The sequence below is a fragment of the Ambystoma mexicanum genome, chromosome 8 (assembly GCF_040938575.1).
Source record: "Ambystoma mexicanum isolate Mex_15411 chromosome 8, UKY_AmexF1_1, whole genome shotgun sequence".
Classification (NCBI taxonomy): Eukaryota; Metazoa; Chordata; class Amphibia; order Caudata; family Ambystomatidae; genus Ambystoma; species Ambystoma mexicanum.
The window spans coordinates 722,888,360-722,912,998 of record NC_090929.1 but is presented as its reverse complement, the minus strand read 5'-3'; the positions used below and the strand labels follow the sequence as shown (position 1 = coordinate 722,912,998).

The 24,639-nt window shown below is 45.1% G+C and overlaps 1 protein-coding gene across 3 annotated transcripts in view; it reads right to left on the bottom strand.

The window, feature by feature from the left end:
- Positions 1 to 24,639, bottom strand: part of NUDT13 (nudix hydrolase 13) — a 1,386,901-nt gene that overhangs the window by 1,165,112 nt on the left and 197,150 nt on the right. For all 3 annotated transcript variants that reach the window (XM_069610536.1, XM_069610534.1, XM_069610535.1), the window contains one exon: positions 19,339 to 19,434. In XM_069610536.1, coding sequence (XP_069466637.1) covers positions 19,339 to 19,434 — 96 coding nt within the window. The remainder of the gene's footprint in view (positions 1 to 19,338; positions 19,435 to 24,639) is intronic.

Sequence of the window (24,639 nt, the reverse complement as noted above, 5' to 3'; positions counted from 1 at the left end):
AGGAACCAGCTAACATTGACACGCAATGGATTGCAGCTGCCTTAGTCAGAATACTGTAGAAAAACAGGACCGTTAGGCTATGAACGTACCATCAAACAAGTACTGACACTAGCACCCTAGCTAACCTGCTGTGGGGAATCCTAATTCTTTAGAAGTGATGGTAGGGTCGTCTGTACCAGGCCAGAGAGGAGAAAGGGATAGGAGGTTCCTCTCTAGGAGACAGAGAAAACAAGGGTTTAATAGAGCAAGATTATACAGAGAAAAAGAGAGACAGTAGTGAAGGCAGGACACTTACCGCTGGGTAGGATGTTAATGCTCCTGTAGTCACCGTCCCTTGGTGTAATGCCAGAGTAACCTGTTCCGACAGCACGAGGACGCCAAGGACGGGTTTGAATAGTCTCTAGTCCCAGAATCCACCTATCCCGATGAAACACGGACGCCTATGACCTAACAGCGCCAGGGTTGGAAGTCCAAAAGTTCCTGTGCTGAGATGTCAATACACGCAAGGGAATGGATGACAGATGAATCCGTTGAATGGAGCAGGTAAGTGAACTTGAGGAGTCGATGTACAAATCCTCAGTCAGTTTCCATGCTGGCGTTGGCAGAATAAGACGATAAGTAGGATGCATGTCAAAGTTCTTTCAGAGTTTGATAATTGGGCAGGGTAGAACAATGGCAGAATCAGCAGGCGAGTAGTGGGTCAAGTAGCAGTCCGGGTCCGGCAACGTGCTAGAGAAGACACAGGTAAAATCAGAAGGCTGGTGGCAAGTCGAGTAGCAGTCCAGTTCGTTATCGTGGGAAGGACAAGAAAATCAAGAGGCAAGGTACAAGGCAAGAGGCAAGGAACGAACAAGGAAACGGGATCAATGCAAAGGACAAGGCAAAGGTAGCAACTAGATTTTCAAAAAATCAGAACCACCAAGCGACACCAAATCCGGAAGCTAAATACCTATTGTACCCGCCCCCCAATGCATTGTATGCTCTCACATAACTGACGCCAGAGGCGCCATTGCAACCTCCATGTGGTATGCCGATTGTAACGAAGGCGAGGAGGCGGGGCCAAAGATGACAGCTGATGTTTCTGCTGCCCTGGTAGGGAGAGGGAAACAACTGATGTTGTACGATGGTGCTTAATGCCCCGGCATTGTCTGTTGCGACCTGGAGACCAGGATAAGACGTGACGTGCCCTTTGAGTAGAAGGAATCCTGTCACTAGGTTGGGAGGGGTGATGAGGAATATGTGGGAGGAACATCCAATCGAAAGAACGTTACCACAGGTAAGTAACTTGTTCTTCAAAAGCATTGTGTCCTCCCACGTATTCTTCATCTTTTTATAGTCTCCCAAAGCAGTGTTGCATTTTTGGAGGAGGCAGTAAGAATTTAGGAGTTCCTTATTGGCCTGTGTGAACCCAAATCCACCTTCCAGGGCCTGAGGAAGAGTCCAGACAGTAATGCTTTGTAAAAGTGTGAGCGAAGACCATGTGGCCGCTAAACAAATATCCTGAATTGGGACTTCTCTCTGTAAAGCAGGTGAAGTAGCCATGCCCCTGGTCGAATGAGCCCTTAGACCCTCAGAAGGATCTTTTCCAGCTAATCTGTAGCATTCCGAAATTCCTAAAATAATCCACCTAGACCATGTTTTTTTTCTCACCGACATACCCAATTTATGGCCTGTGTAACCCAACAAAAAGTTGATCATCCTGTCTTAATTCAGACATCCTGGAAATGTAGAAGCTAAGTGCACACCTGAAATCAAGCCTGTGCAATCTCTCCTCTTCTTCCAAGGATGAGGTACAGGATAAAAAGACGGTAGTATAATTTTCTGAGTTAAATGAAAATTAGACACAATCTTTGGTAAAAATGTGGGTTCACCTTAAGGACCATTCTACCCTTAAAGACAATTGCGTAAGGAGGATTGTTAGATAAGGCTTGAAGTTCACTCACCCAATGGGCTGATGTAAGAGCAACCAAAAGAATGGTTTTGAGGGTTACCAACATTATAGGACATGAATTAATAGGTATGAAAGGAGTACACATGAGTAATTTCAAAACCAAGTTGAGATCCCAAACCGGAACTTGAAAGGGGATCGGAGAGAACACATTTGTCAATCCTTTCAGAAACTGTATCACTACGCTCCACTTAAAAGACTTTTACGCCGTGGGTAACCCCCTCTCGTTTGAGGAATGTAAGCAGACATTCGGAGTGGGCGAGAGAGACCGTTACACCTACATACGGATCTGTGTCTTAGAAGAAGGTGAAGAGGGCGGCCACCAGAAACCCGGTGGGTCTGGAACTGACTGATGGAGGGAGATACGGGGAGGACGCTCTCCAAAATGTACAGACTCTTGGACAATGCACAAATGGAGGATCCTCTAATATACAAAGGTAATTGGGAGCGGGACATTGGTGTGCCCATCTCAGAGGAAGAATGGGTGTGAATATGGAGAAGAGCACAGAAAACATCAGTATGTACTACAGTCAAGGAAACCGCCTATAAACTATGCTACAGGTGGTACTTGTCGCCCTATAGGTTGCATAAACTGAACTCTTCGTACCCCCCCACTTGCTGGAGAGAATGCGGACACAGAGGGGACCTGTAACATATGTGGTGGGAATGCCCCAAAGCGGATATATATTGGAAGGAGGTCTTGGGGCATATTAAAGAAATAACGGGGCTGCTGCTCCCACACAATCCTAAAGTGATTCTATTGGGTGCGGTAGTAGAAGGGGTTTACCCGGCATCTGGTAAAACGGCAGCCCTCATTGCACAACTATTGATGGCAAGACTGGCTCTAGCCCAAAATTGGAAAAATAAGGACGGTTCCATAACTGTATGCTGGTGGGTCAAGATATGGAGCATATTGGCGATGGAGAAAGTGGGAGCTTTAAGAGATGGGAAATACCAGAAATTCCGGACAATATGGGACCCATTTATAGAGTTTGTAAACGACAGAGAAGCGCTACACTTCAGACCAAGACTGCTCAGGGCACTCCTGAACTAGAAGGCAGGAAGTAAAACAGTGGACGGCAAGTGGAAATACCAAAACACGCAGCTAAATATAGCGATACTCCCCCAGGCACCTTAAAGGGGGCTTAAGCTGAACTGGACCACGTTCTTGTTGGGGTGGGGGGAGGGTTGCGGAGGGGGGGGGAGTTCAAATGTTGGGGTTACTGTGTTGTTATGTTGTAAACAAAACGTACCATGAAGACAGTGGGCCTCATCACGAGTTGGGCCTCATCATGAGTGGAGTGGTATCCCCGGCGCTATTAGCGCCAGATCACGGGTTTGGCGGAAGGGTTATTACCCATTCACCATTGGGCCCATTCGGGAATTCCTCATTCCCCATTGGGCCCAATGGGGAAAATTTGCGCTATTACCACCGGCGGATTTCCTGCCAGCGGTAATCGTGCCAAAAATCGGCAATTTTGCTACGGATTTCCCCCCAGCTCAGAGCTGGTGGGAAATCCGCCAAAGCCATGATCTGGCGGACCCTTAAATGTGGCGGTAATAGCGCTACCACCGGATTTAAGGGTTACCACCAAACTCGTGATGAGGCCCAATGTGTGATCATGCAATACCCCTATGAAAATAAAAATAAATAATAAAAAAAAAGAATTGATATCACTAGTGACATTTTGAAGAAAGATACCTCTTCAGAAGAGCGCTTAAAAATAGACAGCGCTGCCAGATAATCTTTAGTTGTGTCAACCTGGAGCACCAGATTAGCCGGGTGTAACAAGAACGATAACACCATAGGTGTGCTGCACATAAAAGGGACCACATTTTTGTCCCTGCACCAGCTGCAGAACTTGTTGCATGACAGCAGTACAAGGATTTTGTTGCTGGCCTTCTGGCCAAAAGTAAAATCTCCATTACGTCAACCGGCAGGTCCCAATCCTTATATCTCAACCTTGCAGAAACCATGCGTGAAGGTTGAGGGGCTTCGCCTCTGGATGGAGATCCCGACCCTCCTCTCAAGAGAGAATGTCCTCTGTTTGTGGAAGACATATTGGAGGGCAGATGGTCGTGTCCAGAAGGTCCGGGTAGCATGTCCTCCAAGCCCAATCCGGAGCAATTAGGATCATGTATTTCCCAAACTTTCTCAACCTCCTAATTACTTGAGGAATGACGGGGACTAGAGGAAATGCGTATAGGAGTGGAAACTCCCAATATACCATAAACATCTCTTACAGCTCCTCTTGGGGGAAATTACCTGGAGCAGTACAGCTCGCACTTCCACTTGACATTGATCCATTTGAGGGGTTCGCCAAAGGGTGAAGATCTCTTGAAGGACTTCGTGAGCTAGTTACCACTCCTTGGAGACAGTGCTCTGCCTGCTCAGAGCATCCACTGCTGTGTTCTCCTCTCCGGCTAGGAGAACTGCCAATAGGGAGATTCATTCTTGAATTGCCCAGAACCAGAGTTTCATTGCCTCTCTGCGCAGTGGTACTGACGCTACACCTCCTCTTGTTGAGATAGTACATGGCCGCTGTGTTGTCCGTCATTATCAGGACATTCTTTCCCCATACAAAGGGCAGATACTCCTTCAGCGCTACTATGATTGCCCTCAGCTCCAAATGAATGATAAGTAGTTTGACTCCGATGGAGACCAACGACTGCTGATTGTCAGATCGTTGGCATGTGCTCCCCACCCCATGAGTGAGGTGTCTGTAACTACGTAATCTCCGGCCATGCTTGCCAAAAAGGTTCCCCCTTCAGAATGTTGTCCTTGCAGGCCCACCACATCAGATCCTGTGCGACTCCGCTAGGAACCTGAAGAATGTCTGACATTCTGTCTGAGAATTGTGACCATTGAGTCCCGAGAGGCAAATGGAGAGGAACAAGTTATTTACCCCTGGTAACGTTCTTTCGACTGGATATTCCTCCCACATATTCCTTATCTTTTTATATTTCCAATATCCAGCTTTGCTGCTTTGGAAAAAAAATGTTCAGCAGTGCTGTGCGTCGATGCCTGTCGACTCGATGTCCTTCGGAGACCTCCGTCTCGATGTCAAAGTCACCGAAGTTATATATAACGCGCGCCGCGCCCGTTGGCTTCAGTTCTGTTTTTACGAGTGAAGGAGTTCTCCCAAAACTGGCGGTTACTCCTCCTGAGAGAGCGGAAATTCTACTGCGAGGTAGGATGGGAGGGGCGATAAGGAAAACATGGGAGATGGGAGGAACATTCAGTCGAAAGAACGTTACCAAGTAACTTATTCTTCAAATGGATTGTGTCCTCCCACGTATTCCTTATCTTTTTATACACTCCCGAAGCAGTTTCTAGTTTTACTGGAGGAGGGAGTCCGAATTTTACATGACAATTTAATAGTTTTCATGGGTGTGTGTGCACGGAATGCAACAATGCTTTACCAAATACAGTTTCCTGACCTGAGGAAGAGTCTAAATTCTAATGATTGGTGAAATTATGTACAGATGACCATGTGGCAGTCGCACACATTTATTTTATTGGTACTCCCCTCTGTAATGCAGAGGAAGTTGCCATGCTCTGGTTGAATGAGCCTGGAGGCCTCCTGGAGGATCTTTTCCTGCCAATCTGTAGCATTCTGATATTGCCAATATAATCCATCTGGATAATGTCTGTTTGGTGATGAACATACCTAATTTGTGGCCTGAATAGCCAACGAATAATTTACAATCCTGTCTTAACTTTGCCATTCTAGTGATATAGAAGCTTAGTGCACGTTTAGGGTGAAGCCTGTAAAGCCTCTCCTCTTCCCTCCCACGGTCAGAAGGTGTCATGATCTCTGCTTCCAAAAGATCAGGACTTGCCCGACTCCCTTGGAAGCAGACCCATAACCCCGGTTCCAAGTGCCAGCCAGTCCCAATTGGGACCTTTTGGACCCTGTCCTGGCACCAGTGGCACCAGGCTCATAAAGATGCCCAGTCCCAGCGCTGGAAGCGCCGGGCTCATAATGCTTGGGTGGACTTACCTGCAGCAGACCATGCTGCTTACTTACCTGCCAGTTGAACCCCTGATCCTCTTCTGTTTGGGACTACTTTTCCTGTTGGGTGGGGCAGGAGCCACTCCCTAGGTTCAGAACACTGGAACTCTTCTGGAAAGCAGGAACTCTTTTCTTACCTAGGCGTGGCTGTGGAAGGAGACACCTAAGCACTACAGGAGGCTATTTAAACCACACCCGATGGATGAATCTTGCTTTGCGTTATTCTGCATTCTCTGCAGCAGAACGCTCATCGTGTCTTCTGCTTCTGATCCTGGGCCTAAGGGAACAAAGGCTTACCATCCTGGAATCCAGTCTTCAGCAGCACCTGTAAAGACAAAGAAAGAACAGGTTAGCACTACGGTCTTCAGTGGCAGCGCATCTCTTACCTGGTCCATCGGCTGTCACCAACGCCTCGCGCTGCATTCCGGCATCTGAAAGACAAAGGCTTACCTACTCTTCGCATGCTCCGGAGGTCTTCGCACTGCATTCCGGCATCTGAAAGACAAAAGCTTACCAGCTCTTCGCACGCTCCGGAGGCCTTCTGCGCTGCATCCCGCATCTGAAAGACAAAAGAAGGTGCGTTTAAAGACATTGGGCAACTTTATTACTCACGTGCCATTACTCCTTCCCACGCCGAATCCAGTGGGTATTCCAGCACCCTTCAGCTTCTCTAAAGCTCCGAACTTGTACCTGCAAGATAAAAGGGACAGTTAGTGCGCATCGTGAAGCAGGCTACAAGCGCTAACTTACGTGCTTCCAGGCGCTTCTATTCCTCACGCGGGTTCGATCCTCAACTCCAGCCCGCCATCCGCCATCGCCGGAACCCTGCAAAACAAGAGATATCATTACAAAAGACTTTTAAGACATTTGAAGTGCCCAGAACTTACCGTTCGTGCAGTTAACGACGGACAGCAGTCCTCTGAGGTCAAGAGGCCTGCACCCTTATCCAGTGAAGAAACTGGTTACGGCACCCTGCCCCGAGGCAGATGGAGAGCCCGGCGTTCACTTACCTAAGACATCTTACTCTTCGAGTCAGACATACAGTGCACAGAGGTCCAGCCCAAAGAGCCAACCGTGTGTTACACATCACCTTTGAAGATACGGCATTCACCCAGTCAAGACCGGCGCCTCTGCGGGAATCAGGTGAGCGTTACAGAAGGGGGGTCAAATTATGGTAAAGTTATCTTCTGAGTGATATGAAATTCAGAGACAATTTGGTGGGTTTTACCTTCAGCACCACCTTATCCTTATAAAAAATAGTCTAAGGAGGTTTTCAAGATAAAGCCTAAAGCTCACTCACCATTCGGGTAGATGTAATAGATGCTAAAAAGATTGTTTTCAGGGTTATTAGCCTCAAAGGACAGAAGTGTATAGGCTCGAAAGGAACACTCATCATGAACTTCAAAACCAAGTTGAGATCCCAAACCGGGACTTGAAAAGGGATTGTAGGGAAAACATTTGTCAATCAATCCCTTTATAAATTGGATTATTAGAGGTATTTTAAAGTAAGAAACTTCTTCTGAAGTAGCACTTAAATATAGAAAGCGCCGCCAGATATCCTTTAATGCTACCAACATGAAGCCCCAGATTAGCTAGATGTAACAAAAAGGATAACACCATAGGTGTATTACATGTAAATGGATCAACATTCCTATCTCTACACCAGCTGCAGAATTTGTTCCATCAGCAACGGTACAAAGACTTTGTTGCTGGCCTTCTGGCCAAAAGCTAAATCTCAATTACATCATCTGGGCGGTCCCAATCCTTATATCACAACCTTGCAGAAACGATGCGTGAGGGTTGAGGGTCTTGACCACTGGAGGAAGATCCTGACCCTCCTCTCGCGAGAGAATGTCCTCTCTTTGTGGAAGACGTATTGGAGGCCAGATGGACATATCCAGAAGGTCTGGGTACCACGTCCTCCTGGCCCAATCTGGAGCAATTCGGATCATGGATTTCCCAAACGTTCTCAACCTCCTGATGACTTGAGGAATGACGGTGGCTGGAGGAAACGCGTACATGAGTCGAAACTCCCAGTCCACCACTAACGCGGCAATATCTGAATTGTACATCCGCCGGCAGGCGGATACGCCGGCGCATCCGAAGGCCATACAAAGGCCCTGTTTTGCGCCCTGGACCCCATTCCAGCACCCCCACGGCAAGGGCAGAGGGCAGGAGCCCTCCCCCCCCGCAGAAGCCACATCTCAGACACCACCGCTGCCTACGAGCTACGAATGCACAAGGTGCAGGGCTCGCCTGACCTTGTCCTTTCATTGTGCCTGACCTGGGCATGCCGGGCGCATTACGGCGCCATAACGAGGCTGAGCCTCGCTAACCGCGGCAATATCTGAATTGTACATCCGCCGGCAGGCGGATACGCCGGCGCATCCGAAGGCCATACAAAGGCCCTGTTTTGCGCCCTGTTCGGCGCTTCGGAGGCGCGGCGCGGCCTACCCCCTTGTCCCTCCCTCCCGAAGACATCCTGCAAGGAACCCTGCCTTCTGCAAGGACGGACCCACACAACCACGGTAAGCCTGAGGGCTCTTTTCCGGCACCTCTGGCTGGAACCCAGAAATCTGCACGCTTTAGACTTATTTGGCACTCTCTAACAAAGGCCCCTATGCAACCCTGTTGTACTTCGGTAGTTGGGCTGTTTAACCCCTTCCCTCTACCTTGCAGCTCTATTGCACAAGGTTAACCTGACATCAGACCTCACCTGATTTGTGACTCAATTCGTGTTGTGCCTTATAGTCGCCAATAGACTACAATTGACCTGTGCCTCAATCTGTGCTGTGCCCTATGGTTGCCATTAGACTTTACCTGATTTGTGCCTCAATTTGTGTTGTGCCTTATAGTCGCCAATAGACTACAATTGACCTGTGCCTCAATCTGTGCTGTGCCCTATGGTTGCCATTAGACTTTACCTGATTTGTGCCTCAATTTGTGTTGTGCCTTATAGTCGCCAATAGACTACAATTGACCTGTGCCTCAATCTGTGCTGTACCCTATGGTTGCCATCAGACTTTACCTGATTTGTGCCTCAATTTGTGTTGTGCCTTATAGTCGCCAATAGACTACAATTGACCTGTGCCTCAATCTGTGCTGTACCCTATGGTTGCCATCAGACTTTACCTGATTTGTGCCTCAATTTGTGTTATGCCTTATGGTCGCCAATAGACTACAGTTGACCTTTGCCTTAATCTGTGCTGCTGCAGATAGTACTTCACCTGACTTGTGCCCCTGCCCTATGGTTGTCATTAGGTATAACACTGCCCTAGCCACTTTATATACTTCAATGTGCTTCTAGTCGCCCTGACACACTTAGGTGACACACTACCTAGCTAGCCTTCTACACTTGCCTATTTTGCCACCGCTTTGCCCACATAGAACCTAGCCTGGTTCTCGCCTAGATCACCTAACTGCCAATATACAGGTCTCTTTACAGACTGCTCAGACCTCTCTGGCACCGAACCACTAGCTACACGCCCTTGCATGCAACCTAGTCCACGCCCTTAGTTTGAACCTGGACTTGCCCACCCTCTCATCCCTGTCCACTACCAGAATGAAAATCACCCATTACCAATCTCTACACATTGTTCTGAGCCTCCTTACCACCATGGCATTTGCAACCGCGGACTCACACCCTGCTAAAGACAGAAACATGAGACTGAGGGCAAGACTGTCCTGTCTTCATGAACCATCTTCCTACCACAATCACAGAGGATATATCGATCTAGCAAACAAACGTTCGCAATACCCCAAACCTACCACCCCTCGCCCTGTTCCTATATCTACTAACCAGCCACCGTCACAAAGAGTTGCCCCCACTAAAAATAAACAACCCCTCTCGACTCAACCAACTAGTACCTTATCAATAATTGGATCTCTCATTAATGCAAGATCCATGGTCGCCCATGCTACTGAGATCTCGGACACCCTAACTAATGAAAACTTAGACCTATTAGTCATAACCGAAACATGGCTCCATGACGCGGCTGGCCCTGCCATCATGCTAGCTATACCAGACGGCTACCAACTACTAAGAGTCGATAGACCTAACACTAAAGGTGGCGGCCTAGCCATCATTCATAAAGCTACCTTACCTATCAAACTAGCTACTACCCTGATATTCTCATCTTGTGAACTCCTTACTGCCAAATTGCACCTCTCTTGCAACCGGACTCTCACCTTGCATGTTATCTACAGACCTCTTGGACCATTGGGAACCTTTGAAGACGACATAACTAGTATCATAACCAACAATACTAAAGACCATGCTCAAATACTATTACTGGGAGACTTTAACCTGGGCTTTAATGACAGCAACGACAAACATGCCCTATCTGTCGCCTCACTCCTGAATGACTACGCCCTATCTCAAAAAGTCTCCTCTCCTACTCATGCCAAAGGTAGAACCCTAGACTGGGTTGCTGATCGGAACTGTAACATCAGCATTACCAACATAATACCACAATCCTGGACTGACCACTACTTAATTGTATTCAATGCCTCACTAGACCTTATCCGGCCCAAACCTATACTCATGGCCCCGCCACTTCCCACCAGAAGTAAAAAAGACATCACATCAGAACAACTCCTACTCCACCTTCTCCCTACTCTCAATAACTTAGACAACATCACAGACCCTACGTCGCTTGTAAAAGCTTACAACAGCTCTATGATCAAGGCACTTGACTCGATTGCCCCTACCAAGCTGCGCAAAAGCAAACAACTCTGTCACCTTAACAACTGGTTCACGCCATACCTGAAAGACCTTAGAATCCAAAAAAGAAAGTTGCAGTCTATCTGGCAACACTCACCCACTGAGGAGAACAAAACCAAATTAGCCACCCTCGCCAAACAGTATAAAAAGGAAATCATAAGTACTAAAAGAAACACCTTCAATGACAGAATCTCCAAAGCCAAATCAGACACTAAGGAGCTATTTTCCATCCTCCATGAAATGGAAACACCCATAACCCCACCTGACAACATTCCTAAAAACAAGCCCTGGTGCACTAATATACAAAATGCCCTGGCGGGTAAAATCAGCTTGCTCCAATGTAAAATTGCTAACAAAAAAGCTTCCTTGCTCCTGCCTACAGAACCCATATTGCAACCTCAGCTCCTCCCAAACCAATCTAACACCCCTCACCCATTTAGCTTCAGAAAAATATCCATATTGGAGACAGAAAAAATCATACTATCTCTAAAACCCTCCAACTGTAAAGGTGACAACTGTCCGGCCCAAATTATAAAAGATGCAGCTCGAGACCTAGCACCCTTCATTTCGAAACTCATTAATGCATCCTTTAAGTCTAATCTAGTACCTAACAACCTCAAACAATCCTGGGTGCTTCCCTTGCTAAAAAAACAAACACTTGACCCTGCTATACCAACTAACTACAGACCCATCACTACTGTCCCTTTCTTACCTAAAATTATAGACAGAGTAGCATACCTGCAAATCCAGGACTACTTAGAAACTAACAATTTACTAGGATCACGGCAATCTGGCTTCCGTCCCCTTCATGGCACTGAAACAGCCTTGATTGACCTCAAGACCCAAATTGACGAGTTGAAGGACAATGGTAAAACAGCGATGCTACTCCTCCTTGACCTATCTGCGGCCTTCGACTTGGTAGATCATGCAGTCTTATGCAATCACCTAAGCTCAGCCGCTCATTTCTCAAGTGATGCCATAACCTGGGTACAATCCTTCCTTGCAAACCGGACAATGAGAGTCTTCTCCCCCTCAGCAGCCGCTGATCCCATACAAGTTTCATGCGGTGTCCCCCAAGGATCATGTGTTTCTCCGACAATGTATAACATCTTTACTAAGCCCCTGTTTGATAAGCTGGACAGACTGGGTGTTGTCTACACTAATTACGCAGATGACACTCAGATTCTAATCCCCCTTTCGGGTAACTTCTTGGAAGACACGGACTTAGTAAATAAGATATATCTCCTCATTCAGGCTTGGATGGCATCCCATGGCCTCTGCCTGAACGACGACAAGACTGAGCTACTGATCATTGGCTCAGTGTTGGCTATCAAAAAACTTGACCCTAACTATGCCTCATTTAACATCGACAATAACGTCATCAAAGTGATGCCTGCAGTCAAAACCCTCGGGGTTTATCTTGACTCAACGCTCACCTTCAAAAAACAAACGAACTCTCTAGCATCCTCCACGGCATATACTTGCAAATTGATCCGAGCATGTAGACCTTTTCTAACTGAGACTAGCTGCATCACATTAGCCAATGCTCTCATCATATCCAAGCTGGATTACTGCAATGCCCTCTATGCAGGCTCTAACAAGTATATCCTTGACAAACTACAAACTCTCCAAAATAACGCTATCAGAGTAGCTTTAAATATTCCTAACAGAGCCCACATCTCCACCTTTAGGAAAAATATCCATTGGCTAAAAATCAAAGACAGGATCACCCTCAAAATACTCTCCCTCACATCCAAATGTCTTAACAACATTGCCCCCCCTTATCTGGCCAATAGAATCCACAGGAGAACCTCAAACCGTCCCACTAGACTGACCAACGCCTTCACCTTAGTGATGCCTAGATACAAAAAGAGTACAGCCGGCGGCTCCAGTTTCCCAATCATAGCTGCGCAAACTTGGAACAAACTCCCTTTGGATCTCAGAATGGACCAACCTTACTCTAGTTTCAGGCGAAAAGTCCTCACTTGGATCCATGCCAATGACACTTAGTTTGACCTTCCCCTCCCACATAGACACTAGACGTCTGCAACCAGCTGAATGACATCCGATCAACTAGACTGAACCGTAGTTCCGCATTTTTTCTACTTTTCCTTCTGCTTTCCTTCTATACTTACCTTTGATCTAACGTGAACTGTATAAACTGCACTTTTCTTGATTTAACTGCGAACTGCATAAATTGTATTTCTCCTGTAACTAAGTTCTTAAGTAATCTTGTACTGTTTGCGCCCAGCTACCCCTTCGGGTTTGGTTCTGCGCTATACCAAATAAACAAACAAACAAACAAACAACGTGTCTCCTAGAGCTCCTCTTGGGAGGAAATTACCTGGAGCAGAACATTTCACACTTCTGGTTGACACTGGTCACGACCAGATCCACTTGTGGGGTTCCCCAAAGGGTGAAGATCTCTTGAAGGACTTCCTGAGTTAGTTCCCACTTGTTGGAGACTATGCTCTGCCTGCTCAGAGTGTCCGGCACTGTATTCTTTACTCCGGCTAGGTGAACTGCCAATAAGGGGATTCCTTCTTCGATTGCCCAGAACCAGAGCTGCATTGCCTCTCTGCACAGTGGTAGTGACCCGCCACCTCCTCCTTTGTTGAGGTAGTAAATGGACACTGTGTTGTCCGTCATTATCAGGACATTCTTTCCCTGTACAGATGGTAGAAAAGCCTTCAGCCCTAGTCGAATTGCCCTAAGCTCCAAAAAGTTGAGTTGTAGTTTGGACTCCGATGGAGACAAACAACTGCTGATTCTCAGATCGTTGGTGTGGGCTCCCCATCCTGTCAGTGAGACGTCCGTCACTACTGTTATCTGCGGCCATGGTTGCCAAAAAGGTTCTCCTTTCAAAATGTTCTCCTGGCAGGTCCACCAGCAAAGGGCCTGTGAGACTCTGCTTGGAATCTGTAGGAGGTCTGACATTCCTGAGAATTGGGACCACTGAGTCCTGAGAGCCCATTGGAGAGATCTCATTCTCAGGTGAGCCTCTGGCACCAGAAAAATACATGATTCCATGAGGCCGAGCAACCTCAGAAAATCGAAGGCCGGTAGCTGTTGGCCATTTGGAAAAAGTAAAGCAGCCTTAAAGCAACCGTGGGCGAATCTCTTATTTTAGATTAATGAAGGAAAGCACAGTTTGATATCTAAGTATTGTAAGAGGCAGCAATGTGGGATCCCTACTACTGGGGCTGCCCAGTAGGAAGAAACTAGATTGTTGAAAAAAGGTCGGACTCCTACTGAACTATTTTCAAAATCTCAATAACAATGACTACAATTTGAAATTCACGTCACACAACAGTATCAACAAACTGAGTTTTCTAGATTTGGAGCTCTATGTGGAGCAAGACAGACTTCAAACTACTTTGTTCATCAAACCAACAGCTGGAAACAGCATATTACATGTCGCATCCTTGACTCTTCTGATACAGAGTCTCTGGAATAACTTGTGTCCCATATTGCAACCCAAAGGGTCGTGCCTCATCAGGTGAAAGCTCATGTTCCTCATATATAGAAGAAAGTGACGTAATAAAATAGTTTCGTGGTAGTGGTTGAAAAGAATCCCTAGTTTTTTCAACCTCCTTCGATGATTTTGTCACTTGGGTTGATGACGGCATCGAACGTTGAGGGCTTCAACAATTGCGGTGCCTAAGATCTTTTGGACATGGGCGTCGACTCCTTCGGCATCGCTGACGTCAAAGTTTTTTCTTTCAAAGGAGTATCTTCTCGATCAAGCCTTCGAAGGTTCCTGAGGAGTTTCCTCCAGGACACCCAGGCTTGAGGGCGCACAGGTTTTGTCATTTGCCCTTTCTTTGTCTGGTTTTCCCTCGACAGTGGCATGACTCTCACTCTTCTTCTTCGAGGGGGTCCAGGCCGCATTCTCGAAGACTTGAAGCATTTTCTGTGGAATCTCTCCCATTCGGCCAGTGAGGAACTTGATAATGAAGATGGCGACCTGTGATGCCTTTTCTTCGTACGTTGTGAAGACGACGAGTGGTGAGACTCATTTCTAGATCGAGATCGTCTTTTAGCTTTTTTCCAACGAGGAGAGTCGCCTCTCAACTCATCGTAGGATCATTTTTTCGACAGAGTCGTTGAAAGGGCTTTATGTGACCCATTTGCTGCTAATTTCCCTTTACATTCTTTCAGGGCTTTCGCTGTTATCGAAAGGCAGGATTCACACTCAGATGTCTTATGATCGGATCCCAAACATCACAGACACCCCCGATGGGGGTTGGTATGGGACATCTTCACCCTGCAGTCATGGCATTTCTTAAACTCCGATTTGGGAGTTGATGATGCCGATGAAGAGGCCATATTTTTGTGCAAAATAACAACAGGTTTCAGGAAGCAACAGAAGCTTGCCAATCTTCCGAAGTGATAGTCCTCACGGAAAAACTGAACTAAAGCCAACGGTTGCTGCGCACACTATATGTACCAGTGATGACATCAACATTGAGACGGAGGCCCTAGAGGGACAACAAGCCGACAGGCAACGACGCTCAGTGCCATCTGCTGGAAAATCTTTCAGAAGCAGTTAAAGCTAGATATGGATATATCAAAAAATGAGGAATATGGGGGAGGACACAATCTGTTTGAAATGCTTTTTAATGAAAATGTATTTTCCGAGATCCTACACTTGGGCCGAGATATTCTACAGTTCATGAATATTTATGAAGACCCGATGGTGGTTAATGAAAACTCATGATGTACAACTATGTTGTAGTTAGGATGGTGTGTGGGGAGAACTGAGGAGGGAGGGGAATAATGGACAGAAAGGTAGAGGGGGAGGGAAATAGGGCACGGCCATTCAGACATTGCCCACAGCTTAAATGTCCTTTGCTGTGGACTCCAGGTGGTGACACCTAGCATCAAGGGTTAAATGCATCACAATGGCCTTCTGTGGCCAAAGGACAGAGCATCTAATTTAGTAAAGGTCCCCTGTGTGTACAGTGCCAGGTTAGAAGCAATGTGACTCTGTAACCTAAAGGGAGTAAGCATACGTCACAGGTGTATGGTGCTAGGGGTCCACATGGAAATGGCTCATTGGGTACAGATCTTTTCCTTCTTCCTTCCCCATGGCATGCCCGCTGTCATGTGGCCTTCTGTGGCTAATGTGCCTGATCTAGTAATTGCACCTTGGAGATACAGGGCCAAGTGAGTAGCAGCATGGATAGTGCTCTGTGGCGGCTCCAGTATCCTAGAAGGAGCAAGCACAGGCTTCAGTGGTAGGTCGCTGGAGGATTCAGTCTGGGTGACTAGGCAAATGAATGAAGAAATACTGCAGTAGAACCTGGAAAAAGTTAATGTATTGGGCACAAACCATGTTTGTAAAAGATAAATCATGTCAAACTAATCTGATTTCCTTCCTCTGGAAAATTATTTATTTTAAAGTATTTACGATTTTGAAGACTTAGGGAGCATTAAAATAGAACTCACTTTATAATTCATTTCTATTGTGTATTTATATTAGCACCATCGAAGTATCAGTATCAAAAGCATTCACTACTGGACCTTAATCCTGATCACACAGATCTTGGTTAAAAATAACATTTAGTTTTGCAGCTGATCAGTGTAATTAGTTGCCCTACTTTGAGGAAATAAAAGCATGTGGATTGTCTTTTACCACTCAGTTTTACCAACATTGCAAGTAAAACCAGACAATTTTATTCAACACAATAAGAAAATAAGTTCTCAGAGAGGCTTTTGATAAATACATTATTTTATGTTGAAATGCTAATTACTACTCTTCTAGAAATATTGAGCAGATCAGTTCGCTGCTAGAAATATCATTTGTTTTGAGGAATGTTTCTCAAGTTTTTTTTCTATTGTTTTATCAAGAATGGGTGATCTGTTGGGAGGAAAGAATTAAAAGAAATTGTGTACTCATGTTATAATTGATGTGACAAGGTCAGTACTCAGACCCTGTAACTTGCAGTGGGAAACCTACCAGGATGGAAACAAATGCCAGTCCTACCCGAGAGGGGGACGAAGGCAGTAGAGAGAGGCACAATTCCATTCCTCTCCTCAAGTGCCTGCTTATACCTGAGTAGTGGAACATTGCATCAACCCATACCGCTAGAAACATGTAGTTGCCAGTCTTTTGTTGTATTATTGCACGAGAACCGGGCAGATCATGTGTATGAATGTAACCCATCAAGTCCTCCAACATTCCAAACAGTGGAATGCTCCATGTCACCAGAGAAAGGGGGAGAACCGGTGAGCGGAGAACCAGAAGAGCCATGCAGTTGCAGGGAATGTGCTAAATCACAAAGAGCTCACGACCCACACTGCATCCCTGCAATAGTCGAGAAGGACTTTCTGAAGGACTCATACTGTTATGCCACAAATAGGCTTAACCCTGAAACTAATTCCCAAATATTTACCAGGGAATATGCCACGAAGTACCCACCAAACACAAACTGGGTCATTCACTGATGTGGGGTCCCACGGTTATAACAGAGCGGCCCAGGTCAGGAAAAAGAGGTGGGGCTTAGTCCACTTTTTGTAAACGCTGACCTTTGTAACACCTCTTGGGGAGGGAAGACTGCATTATATTGGCCAGGAAATGTAGGTTATTCAGGTGAGGTCAGAGGAGAACGAGGGGCGGACCAAGTGACCAGCAGCAAGAAGGAAGATGGATCAGGGGCTTGGAGGTGATTTAGAGAAAAGGTGACGTATTGGTTGGTGAGAGCAAGGGCGTGCAAGGGAAGGGTGAGAGATAGTTTTAGAGGGAGTGTAGAGAGTGAGTTAGAAGTGAATGAGAGAGTGAAAGGAGTGTGGCTGATTAGGAGGTTGGGTGGAGTAGTAATAGCGTGGATGCGAGGTACTAGTGTGGGAGAGGGAGTAGTAATATGGAGGATGACGTATCCGTTTTGTGGAGAGGGAGTGACACTGAAGGGAGGTAGAAGCAGAGAGAGAGAGACATTGGAGGGACAAAGGAGAAAAAGGTAGGTAGAGGAACAAGAGAAGATCAATGGAGTTGGACGGAGGAGTGTAGCGAGGGGGAGAAAGCAAAAGCGACAGAGAGAGGAACACCTGGGCATCAGAGGACAGGGACAGAGTCAGGATAGAGTGTCTGAAAGGCACATCTTAGCAACTTCCTTAAATCTAAAATAGTGAATAGACTAAGATCAATTTTGAAAAAAACAGAGGGAGCTAAGATTCATAAGGAGACTGCCTGTATGCCCTCACTACTAGTCAGTTTGCAATTAGAGAGTAGCTGGCAATAAGCTCTAGATACTAACCTGAGGGATAGGGACACCTGGGGTAGGATGGAAAACGCTTCATTGAGAAGAGAGAATGTGGGACAGCCCCAGCACCCTGCCTAAGCATTTAATAAAACCCTTGAACCATCTCTGGGAGTTGGTTGTATTTTGAGCCATCTGTGACACAGACTAAAACTTTTTTCGTAGGTCGGGTATATTAGTTACTTGTGAAAACGCAAATATTTGAGTTCAATTTATATTTTTTCATTTACCGTTTCAAAATGTTTTTCTGTTTTGTATATTTTCTGGTTCACCTTTGAGTTATGGGGTCACGCTTATAGTAGCAACCCTAATGTTACTCACCGCATGATTACAGTTCATATTAAACACCACTCAAGCTTCGATGCACAGGTTTATTAAACAAGGTACGATGTACTTGCGATTGCTGTACATCTTTAAGATCCACCTGCCTTTTGATGAAAGGTCATCTATAAAATGGCACTATATTTATTTTATGGCAGTGGGATTTTTCTGGGAATCACGGAAACAAAAACATCTGTTTCGCATCACAATTTGAATAAACATATTTTCTGCTTTTTCCTAAATTGTGATAACAAATACACTTGAGGGAGGTGAGAGGGGGATCATATAAAATGTTTCTTATTAATACCGTGAGCCTAATATCCTTCAACATCAGCCTCCCCTCGACTCTCATACAACTCAGAAAATAAATCAAGACCCTGTTCTTCAAGTGGCTCCCTCTTTTCAAGCCATAAGGTAAACCCACGTGAACCCACCAAGCTCAGTATTCCTCCTGACAACCACCATCTACAGCCCACTTTTTCGCCACTCTGACTTTTTCTCTGCTAACTATAAATAATAGCTATTCACTTCTAGCCTAAATGATATGCAGGTAATAAAAGCTAAGCTGTAGGGTCTGTTCCCCGCCTCTAAGCATCTAATATATTACTGTAACTCCTAGTGATGAGAAAAAAGATCAATCGCAACATAAAGAAAACCTAGGACCAAGTGAACATTAACGTCAGATGGATGAGGTAGCCATTTTGCCTCAAAACTTTCTAACAAATACAGTGATTATGGGACCACTGTTGGGGGAGAGGGGTGGCTTACTGGGACATCTGTGGATAATAAGCACACCACTCCCTGCAAAAAGGACAGTAGAGATGGGTCAACATACATTGGATATCACAGTACAGCATGCAACTAAATCTGTCATACCTCTCTTGACCTTTTGGTGGCACCACTATGTCAAGTAGTCTCCATATTATATTATAGGTGAGGCTGTTTCTCCCCTTTCAACTAAAATAACACTTGACACTGCCTAGAATATGTTGAAAGCCATAGCAGGCACCTTATACACTTGGAACCTGGCGACACTATCCACGAAGTAATGGTGGAGAACTATCTTACCGCATTTGGGCCACATAGGTGGAGTGCAACCTGACTGGTTGAGAGAAAATTCCTCGGGATATAGCTGTAAGTATCTTCATCAGTAAGCCGTCCAAGCTGAAACAAAGAGGGGCACAGTGTATAAGTACAACGACACAACTGATTACTGACACTAAGATTCTTGATACCTGTGGAAACCAGGGCCAGAATCATAATAAATGTGCTGAAATTGATGACACATTGAAAACCATTCAAAGACCAAGCATTTCCGTAACTTTTCAGGTCTGCTATTCCATGAAAAGAGTAAACCATCCCTATGGAAATAATCCCATCCTTGCCCCACTGCGAGCAGTCTGCCCAAAATACTGCTTGAGGTCTGCTCTGCATGGGATAATAAGCAATTCACATTTGTCCTTCATCATTGTGGTGTAGAATGAGGCCCAAGGCCCAGTGTGCATGGGGTCTGCATATAGACATACCTAATTACCCATAACATAGTTTGGGATGCCTCTCCAATGGACATTTTCTTGGATGCAGAAGGCGGCTGCAAGGAAAGCTTAGAGTAACTGCTGCTCATAGGGTGAATCAGCAGATCACTCCCAAGAGAGACAATGTGGATAATAGACCTTGATGTAGGGGTCTGATTTTCTTGAGTGATTGAACTTGGAGAGTGATACTTCACACAGAGACAGTTGGCTAGAAACATTGATAAAAGTGATGTGACTCTACAGTGGGCAGTTTTTCAAAACTTTGGGTATATGTTTTTTGCTATGATAAAAGGAACAGACTTTACAGATACAGATGCATGCATATAGGGGACTCCCATGGAGTGATAGGACTTCGAAGAAACAAGAGACGTTTTGCTTAACAACGAAAACAATATGAGCTCACTGGAATATTAGACTCGGAGAGCTCATGTTCAATTCTCTACCTCTTGAGGTGCCTATCCTCGATTAGATCTTTTGAGGTCCCAGCACCAAAACAGGTTACTAGAGTCATAGTATATGTCTTTAAGAGTTCTTTTGAAACTGATGTGTATATAAATATATTTGGCTTGGTAGTTTGCCAGAAGAGAAAAGGTGCACAGGAATGTGTCCAGACTGCTGCTCATAAAGAATTTCACATGTCACTCAATCATACTAACTGGGGACCTTTTAGATTGTATGGGAGAGCAATTAAGCACCTCTAAGGAACACACACGGTGCTTTTAGATACCAAAAAAAGGGCTTGCATTTCTTTTTGTATTACTTCACTCATTTTCACCTGCACGCTTCATGTTCACAGAAAACTCAATTGAAACATATACACTGTTATGGGGCAGAACTTGATTTAATTTCACATTAATCCCCATTCATATACAACATGTCTAGGCACAGTAGTTTTTTTGTTGTCGAGATGAATTACATTAACCAGATACAACGGTAGCATATCCACTCTATTCCATACATAGTAATCAGATAACCGCAGTAGTTGCTTGATTTAATTTCATCTAACAAATGTAATTTAATGGTTGGCCATAATATATAATCTAAGTCGGACCCATTATATTAGAATTAGAACGCTGTAAACACTGACGATAGTCTCTTGGCATGGGTCCGGCCAACAGAAATGTTATATATGCATCTTTTTGGGTAGTACATCAAACAAGGTCTCTACTCCAAGTCTCCAGCCCTCTAGCACTGGCTATTCAGACTCATCTAATTGCATGACATGTAATGTGTAGCGACCAGCACTGAAATAACCACACATTTCTTTAATCTCTTCAGACAATTCCCCAAGTAACCAAAAGAGATTGCGAGGGTGCATCAGGATTTCAGGGGCTTCATTTCTGTCAGGCAAGTATGGCATCTCCTTAGTCCACCCTCCTACATATATTTCAATCTCACTAGATTGAATGGGTGATGGAAGAGAGATTTAAATGCATGCATTCAAAACTGTTTCTTTAGATGAAACAGGCTGCTGGAGTCATTGTTGCAAAGGTATAAGAGGACCACGTGCCCTTGGAGCGGGTACCAAGAGAAGAAATAGTTTACACGTACGAAAAGGACTGTGCTTTTTGTCAGTATGCCATTTTTCATTTCATGTTTTTGTATAGAATTTTTATTTAAGTCAAAAACAGATCACAATGAAGAACGTGGACATCTTATCATATTCAATTACTTATTTACGTCTTTTTGGTCCTTTCTGATCAGAGACAGAATAGTCAGGATTCTGGAATGGGCCATCTAGTCAAAGTATAAAGAGGTGGAAGTAATACAGAAATGCATAGTTAGACTAGGGGTTCAATAGTTAGGAATAGTTCATCTGTAAGCTGGTCATGGAAGTGGTTTAAATCAAGTATTGGCTTTCATCTCATAGACCATTTGTATTTGTGCTCATAATGTCTGGCTATCCACCTCTACAGGAGTGGACAAATGTACGTTCTCTGCTATGTCGATAGCTACATTAATTTACACTGAGTGTGGGCACTTAAGAGGGACCTGGTTTGAGAAATAATGAATTGGACCCTTCAAAATGCCTTTGTCGTGGTGTACAGGTAACCCAAGTTAACAGTAGAATTGAATCATTCAATTCTATTCTGCCAATAGGCGCAGAACAGGAGGAAACAGTATTGACCAAGGTAAGGAAATTGAATAGGGCGCAGAAAAGAATAAAACCTTGGTCTTATTTGGATTTAGATGTAAAAGGTGAGGCATGGTCTATATAGTAGAAGGGCATTGAGATAAACACTGATGAGGACAGAAGAAAAGGGGCTTTTAAAGAAAAAAAACTGGCTAGACTGTTATGAACAGTTTTATATGTACAAGAATTCCATATTTTGCACATTACCCAATTTACAGAGCAAATCAAATCCTTACCCAACAAACAACTCAGCCTGTTACACAATTCTTCACAGAGGTTGAGCCCACACCTCTCCCCCTAGCATAAATTAAACAGTTTTCAGATTGGCCAGATAGGTCTGAAAGTCACACCAGATGTATCTTGGTCTGGATGTACCTGGTAGAGTGTTTATATATATATATCTTCACAGTTCTCTGCCCAGGTTAGGTCCTACAACCAGTCTTGTCCCAATGGCAGTCTAGCTTTTTTCCAGTATTTCAGTAAACTTGCAGTCTCGGGAGGATCGCTCAGTGGCATTATGCTTGCCTTGGAAGCAAGACGACCCGCAGCACCACAGGTTTGATCCCCGGGTCAGCACTTATAAACCTCTGGGTATTAAGTGCGTTATAAATAACCCATATCATATGGCAATGATTGGCAATGGTACACCCAATGTTTAAGAAAGATCTAGTTCTCTGATCCAGGTCTTCCCCCCACATCCCAAACAATATCTCCATAGGAGAATATGATAATGTACGCTGTACAATGGTTGATAAAGTATTTATCACTTGCTTCCAAAAGTCTTGAAGTGCCTTACAATTCCATAACATATGCAGGTGGTGGGCTTTTTCAATTTTACATCAAGGGCACTTACCGTCTAGCTCCGGATAGATCGCTTGCAGTTTGCTAGGGGTGTAACACAATCTGTTCAGTATTTTGTACTGGATAAGTTTAAATCTAGAGTTAAGACATACAGATTTTGTTAAAGAACACATTTTGTTTCACTGCTCATCTGATATTTCGACATCCATCTCCTCTGCCCATATTTGCCTAGCCGGGGCTACCTGTCTCCGGGATTTGTCTATTATCATTCCATATAGTGTAGCAAGTATTCTCTGACAACCTGAGGAGTTCCATATTAAGACTAGAAAGTCATTATGTACTGGCTCAGTAGGGTACGTTTCCCACCAACCGGACACTGCTGCTCGTAATCTGTCATGGTGCCCCTACACCCTTGCTTCCAAGTCTGCAAGGTAATAAACTTCCCTTCCAAAAAACGGGCCCCTAATGCCCGATATCCCAGTGCCTCACATCTCCCTCGTCGTGTAGCATCCCATGTAGGACTAAGTGCATGAAACGTCCATGCATAATGGCAACCATTTTTAATACGGGCGGGTATTTCCTGTTTGCTGAAATATAGTGCGCCACGCCCAGAATGTAGTATATACAGGGTCAAAGGGGCAGTCATCAGTATATCCATTATCTAATACCAGAGTTCTAATGTTGGCTTTATCAGCCGCTCCAATCAGACGTGCGGAGGGGACCCGTCTTCCCCATACCAATATGATGCATTTTGTGTTTGAGCCGCTAGCCAGTAGATTTCAAAATCGGGTGCAGCAAACCACCCTCTATTATATGGTAATGCCATGTCTAGCCATTTCTTGCAAACCGCCCCCGCATGCCACAGGAACTGCGGCAATGAAGCAGTGAGCTTGACAAAAAAAGCCTTGCTTGGCCATATGGGTACATTTTCAAACAGGTATAACAATTTGGGTAGAAGAATTATTTTCACCAATGCAAGTCTGCCAGCCAGTGATAGTGGGGCGCTCCATCACCAGAGTATCTTTCCTGATATATAGGTCTCATGCGCTTTCTAGCAGTGATTTTATCTCTGGTCACCTGCACACCCAAATATCAGAAATCATCCGGCACCTACTTCAAAGGGTAAATCATTTGGGGCCTAGCTGTACAATCTGTTAGGGGGAATATTTCAGACTTGAGTAGTTAATCGCGAAGCCCGAGAAGGCACCGAACTTCATGACATCCTGTATAATTGGGTATAGATTCACACTGGAATCTCTGACGCATAATAGCACATCGTCCGTGTAGAGGGAAATAATTTCCGGGGATCCAAATAATCTAATCCCCCTTCTCCTGTGGTGTTCTCTAACCATAACCGTGATGGGCTCAATAACCAAGGTGAACAACCGGGGGGGTAAACCCTGGCGCGTGCCTCTTCCCAAGTGCAGCGGGTCAGACAGTTGTAAGTTAACCAATACCCTGGCAAAAGGACATGTGCATACAAGCTTAAAGCATAAAAGCTTAATAAATCGGATCATATCATCTCCCAGACCACATTTTCCAATATAGCAAACAAGTATTCCCATGAGAACATATGGAAGGCCTTCTGCGCTCCCAGCACGAGAGCAGAGGTCTCCGGTGCTGCAGAGGTCTCTGGTGCTAAGCGGGACATACTATTAAATAGCCTGCGGATATTCCGCGCCGTAGAACGCCCTGGTATAAATCCTGCCTCGTCGCTATATACTGGGTGTGGCATAAGGGGGAGTAATCCGTTTGCTATAGCTTTAGCGAAGATCTTAGTGTCCACATTTATTAGCAATAGAGGCCTATATGATCCACACTCTAGTGGGTTTGCCTGGTTTCGGAATGATCGCAATAGTGGCCTCCCACAGCATTTCAAGTAGAATTGAGTGCCTCAGA